The sequence below is a fragment of the Cinclus cinclus genome, unplaced genomic scaffold, assembly GCF_963662255.1.
Source record: "Cinclus cinclus unplaced genomic scaffold, bCinCin1.1 SCAFFOLD_134, whole genome shotgun sequence".
NCBI classification, from domain to species: Eukaryota; Metazoa; Chordata; class Aves; order Passeriformes; family Cinclidae; genus Cinclus; species Cinclus cinclus.
Genome location: NW_026912153.1, coordinates 155,001 through 160,000, shown reverse-complemented (window position 1 = coordinate 160,000; position 5,000 = coordinate 155,001). Strand labels below are relative to the sequence as shown.

General features: G+C 67.3%; 1 protein-coding gene across 1 annotated transcript in view; it reads right to left on the bottom strand.

Annotated features, from left to right (window-relative positions):
• Positions 1-2,396: 2,396 nt before the first annotated feature.
• The window catches only part of LOC134057497 (basic salivary proline-rich protein 2-like), a 4,127-nt gene continuing 1,523 nt past the window's right edge, over positions 2,397-5,000 (bottom strand). The window contains exons 4-9 of the mRNA XM_062514486.1: positions 4,915-5,000; positions 4,575-4,680; positions 4,362-4,452; positions 3,667-4,277; positions 3,045-3,241; positions 2,397-2,929 (exon numbers count right to left, since the gene is read on the bottom strand). The exon at positions 4,915-5,000 is cut by the window's right edge and continues 245 nt beyond it. Of these exons, the coding sequence (XP_062370470.1) occupies positions 2,397-2,929; positions 3,045-3,241; positions 3,667-4,277; positions 4,362-4,452; positions 4,575-4,680; positions 4,915-5,000 (1,624 nt within the window). The remainder of the gene's footprint in view (positions 2,930-3,044; positions 3,242-3,666; positions 4,278-4,361; positions 4,453-4,574; positions 4,681-4,914) is intronic.

Here is a 5,000-nt window from a genome sequence, read left to right as displayed (position 1 = left end):
GCGGAGCGACGGCGCCACGCGTCTTCCACCGGACGCGCGGCCGGCCCCGTCGCCATCTCCGGGCCGGCGAGCCCGCGTTCGCCGGGCGGCCTGCCCGCCCGTCCGACAGTCCCGCGTGCACAGCCGGCCGCGCACACTCCCGCCCCCACCTGCACGCTTCCCCCAGCAACACGTCCCGAAAGCCGCTATGTGACGACGGCCGACCTTCTGTCCCGGCCTCCCTGCCGGCTCCACGCCCCGGCGACTGCTACTGACGAGCTCCGCCGGGCACTTGCCCTGCATCGGCATCGGCCTCAGCCCCAGCCCGCTTCGCTGACGTGCTGCCCGCCCGCAGCCCGCTTCTCCCAGCCGCTCCTCGAGAGGAGCCGGCGGCGTTCCCCCGCCCCCTCCCCGTGCTTGAAGAGGCAGCAGCAGCCCGGCTCCCGGCTTGCTTTGTGCATCGCTCACTCCCTCACCCACCCGCCGTGCCGCTTGCTGTCCTGTCCTGCCCTGTCCTGTCCTGTCCTGCCTGCCTGCCGCAGGCTCGACCCACTTGAGCGATCCGAGGCCGGGGCTGAGCAGGAAGGAGCGCCGCCAAACCAAAAGCCTCAGAGAGAGAGCTGAACAGAAAGCTTCTTTGAAAAAGGACATACAGCGCCAAGCATCCCGCCAGCACCCGCTGCCCGCCCGCCGCCAGCTGTGCTTCTGCCCCGGGCTCTCAGCCTGCTCGCCTCGACACCGGCCGCCTGCCCTCCCCATGCCCTCCCGTCGCCACCGCCGCTCGCTGCCGCCGCTGCCACTGTACGAACTGGCCGTTGGAACCCTGGGCGGGGGTGGGAAAAGTCTGAAGACGGCGCACAGGGAGGCTGATGGTGGGGGACGGGGCTCTCCCAACTGTCAATGGGTGGGGCGTACGGGAAGGCTGAATAGCGGCGCCAGGGAGGCTAATGGTTGAGGGCGGGGTCGCGTCAATGGGTGGTCGAGAAAGCGCAGGGTGGGGGACGGGGAGAGGACATGAGCGAGCGTGGGGGGGGGGTGGGTGGGAGTGGGGGTGTTTTTGTGTGTGTGTGTGTGTGTGTGTGTGTGTGTGTGTGTGTGGCCTGAGGGGAGGGCCGGCGGCTCCGTGCCGGCCCCGGGCCCCTCGGCACCGAGCCCCCACGTTCCCCCCCCAGACCCGTGCCGAGGGCCGAACACCTCTGCGGGCCTTCCGTAGAAGAATCGGCCTGGAATCGGCTGCCCGCTTGCCGCTGGCCGCGGCGCGGGCCACCCCGCAGCAGCCTCCTCTGTTAGGCGGGGCGAGTTGTGCCGGGGACAGGCAGCTTTGTGCCGAGTTCCCCCGCGTGTACGTGCTTCCCCTCCCCGCTGTGCCCGGCGAGGTTCTGTTTTGGCTGGGGGGGTGTGTGGGGGGGGTGCTTTGTATGTAGGTTCTCCGGGGCACAGGGGACTGGGGGCTTGTGGGGATGCCGTTTGAGTGGGTCAGCGTGTCAGCAGGCCGAGCACAGGGCACAGGCTGCCCGTCAGCTCGGCTGGGAGTGGTCTGGGCGCAAAGGGAAAACATATAAGACTTGGCAAGGATTTTATTTTGCGGAGTTTTTTGTTCCCACCAAACAGAAGAGGCATTCGTTCAGAAAAGAAAAGGAAAGAAAAGAAAAGAAAAGAAAAGAAAAGAAAAGAAAAGAAAAGAAAAGAAAAGAAAAGAAAAGAAAAGAAAAGAAAAGAGAAAAGAAAGAAAATATGTTTTGGTCTTGAAATCGGGTTCAGCGGGTGGGACACGGCTGCTACAGCCATCCGGCTCCGGGCGCGACACGGGGCCGTGGGGTTCCCTCGGCTCCGGGATGGTACGAGGGGTGCCTCGTCTACCAGGCTCCGGGGCCGGCGGCGTCCGACCGCCGCCGCCGCCGCTGCCGCCGCCGCCGCCGGGGCGAGCAGATCTAGCCGTCTTCGGGGCAGCCCCTGAAGGCCAGGTCTACCCAGCACCAGGGCCGGCAGACTCCGCCAGCCCCCACGGGAGAGGGCGCCCTGGTGGCGGGCGTCCCCGGGGCGGACAGGTCTACCCCGCTCCGGCGGGACTTAGGCAAATCTCGGCGGGAGGACGGGGTAGACCTGTTGTCCCCGCCGGGCCCGGAAGTTCACCAAGGGGTCGCTGTTTCTGGCTGCCTCCAGCTGTGTCATCGTAACAGACGGCTTGCAGCAGTGCGCCCCCTCGGTCACGTCCGATGGATTTTCTTGGAGGCGTCGGCGGCCTCGGGCTCGTCTGTCCGTATTATGGGAGCGGGTTACGGGCCGCATCCCCGCAGGCTGTTACCGTGCCTGTGTCCGAGGCGGAGATGGGCGGCCGCGCGTGCGGTCGTCGGGGCGAGGAAAAGCAACCGCCTATGTTGTGGGCAAAGTCGCGGGGCTTTGTCCGGGTTCCCGTACTACCCAGCTTGCTGGGACAGGTTGTGAGTCCAGGTGATCACCGAGAGCCGCTCCCCGGCCGAGGCGAGGTGTGGAGGCCGTGGGAGAGAAAGAGAAGACCGAGGGAGAAAAAGCCGCGAGTGTGTCCCGCTCCGGCCGGGCTGCCGCCGGTTTCGTGAAGTTCGGGGGGGGGGGGCAGGCACCCGCTTGCTCCCCCCCGGGCACGGTGGTTGGGCGAGGCGGCGGCGCCTCGTCCCTTTTCTGCCTGGCCTTAAGCCGGGGGCCTGCCCGCTCAGCGGGCGTGGTGTTTTTCGGCTGTCGGTTTGGTGCGCGGTGACCGGCAGCCGGGGGGTGGACTGCGGCCGGGGGCTTGTGTTGAGCCTGCCGAGGCTTTCCCCCGGCCCTTTCCCCGAGAGCCCCCGAGCACGGCTCGGTCGGCCGAGGTGGCTGCGCCTCGTTCCCCGCTCCCGACCTGTTTTGCCAGAGTTGTCCGTGTCGGAAGGGCTGCGGGGGACATGCAGTGGGGCGTGTGGCCTCGGCTTGTCCCGGTTGCCTGAGGGTGCTCGGTGACGGGAGTCTCCCCGTGAAATGGGTGGGACTGGGGTGGCGGCACCCCCTCTCTGCTGTGTCTTGTTGAAGTCCCCCTTCCTCGGCCCTAAGCCGGGGACCCGCGTAGCGGGCGGAGTTTTTCAGGGGCGACGGCCGGCCACGGTGGCCGGCCGTGCCGTAGTGCGGACCGGAACCCGACAGAGAGCCCCCGCCCCCCCCAGGTGAATGTCGTGGGCGAGGCGGCGGCGCCTCGCCCTTTCTCGGTAGTGGCCGGCGCGATCGAGCCACCGTGCCGGGGCGGCCCGTGGTGTCTGGCCTGCCCCTTGGCCGCCGTGGTTGCCGGCGGGCTGGGTTGTGAGCCGGTTCCGCTTTAATTTTTTTTTTTTGTTTTTTTTTTTAGGCGAGTGCCGGGCGGAGTGTGGGGGGTGCTCACCCGGCTTTTTTTTTTTTTTTTTTTTTTTTTTCCCCATCGCGGCCTTAAGCTGCGGCACCGAGAAGCGCGCTGACGAAGGGGCGCGGGCCACGAAAGAGAAGGGAGAAGCTGGAGAGTGAGACGTCGGTGGAGAAAAAAGGGGTTGTTATATGGGGGAGCGAGAGGCGCGGGCCTCGCCCCTACCCCTGGCCCGTGACCCCCCGTGGCTAGCACGGGTCGTGCGACGCACCGTGTGCTTTTTTTCTTTTTCTTTTTTTTTGTGATTCGTTTTTTTTTTTTTATTTTCCTGTCGCTGTTTGACGTCCCACCCGGCTTTTCCGGAGGGAAGCCGGTCGCTGCGAGGCGGACGAAAGCCGGTGGCCCGTGGCATGGTCGGCGGCAGCTGCCCCGTTTCCGTTGTGTTGCGGCCCGCGGGTGGGTGGCGGCACCCCCCGCTCTCCTCCTCTGCTGTGTGACCAGTTGTGAAAAAGCTGGAAGTGGCCCGTCGGCGTCGGCGGCCTCGGGAGCGTCGGGGAGGCTCGGCGGCGCCAAGCCGCGGCGAGGGCCTCTCGGGGACGTGTCCCGCTCGCATGCGTGTGCGGAGCCCTGCAGTCATCTGCCCGCTGCCCGCCTGGACCGTGGTGGAGCCGGCCGGTGGGGGGGGGTGTGGTGTGCATGCTGGGCTTCCGTTGCCGTTGTCCCAGGACCGTGGCCGTGGGGCCTTCGTCGCCGTTTCCGTGGCGGCTTTTCTTTCCGTCTTTCCCTCTGTCGGTTCCGATCGATGAGGCTTTTCGGGTCGCGTCGGAAAGGGCCCCCGGCGGGCCGGCTCTTCCGGGGCTCTCTCTGTCATGGGGAGAGCTTCGGCGGTGTTCGGTACTTTGAGCAGGGTGGTCTCCTTTCCAATTCGCTTCCCGTCGCAGGCGAGGTGTCGCTCCTCCCGCTGCCGGGGAGGAACGTCTTTACCGTCCCGTGCTGTGTGACTGCCGCGTGGCCCCGCGAGCGTTCAGGTGTCCTTAAAAATCGCCGCGAGGTGCCGGTGCTGGCCCTGGCCCGAGTTAGTGCCCGTGGGTGCCGGCTGCGAGCAGCGCTGGGTGGTGGTGCGGCTCGAGCTTGAGCTGAGAGCAGACCCGGAGAGAGAGAGAGAGAGAGAGAGAGACGGACAGAGAGAGTTGGGATTAAGAAAACCGGGTGGGGGGCACGGACGGGGGAAAAGAGCCCGTTCCGCGCGCGTCGTTACCGCACGGCGCTCCTTTGTCGCACCGCCGCCTGCTGCAGAGCGAGCCGCCCCGGCCAAGGGGCCTCGGTGTCCGGGCCGCGCCCGCCTTGCCGGGTCGCTGTCTCCTCTAGCACGTCCGTCAGTTTCGGGCCGGCCTCGGGGGCGGGTCAGCCCCAGCCGAGCCCTGTCCCGCGCGTCAAGGCGCGCGTGACTTCTTTGAACGCGAGGCCTAGTCTCGAAGGGCGCGGGCCCCGAGAGAGATGGGAGCGATGGCGAGAAAGGGGGAACGAAGGGAGAGAGAAGAAGGCTCGCGTTTGTCCGAAGCAGAAAAAAAAGCTGCGCAGCGGTCCCGGCTCCTTGCCCGCGGCGTCGCGGGAAGGGCCGGCCGCCGGGGTCGGCCGCCGGCGAGGGCGTCCCGCCTCCCCACCGCGCGGTGGGTGTTGGGGG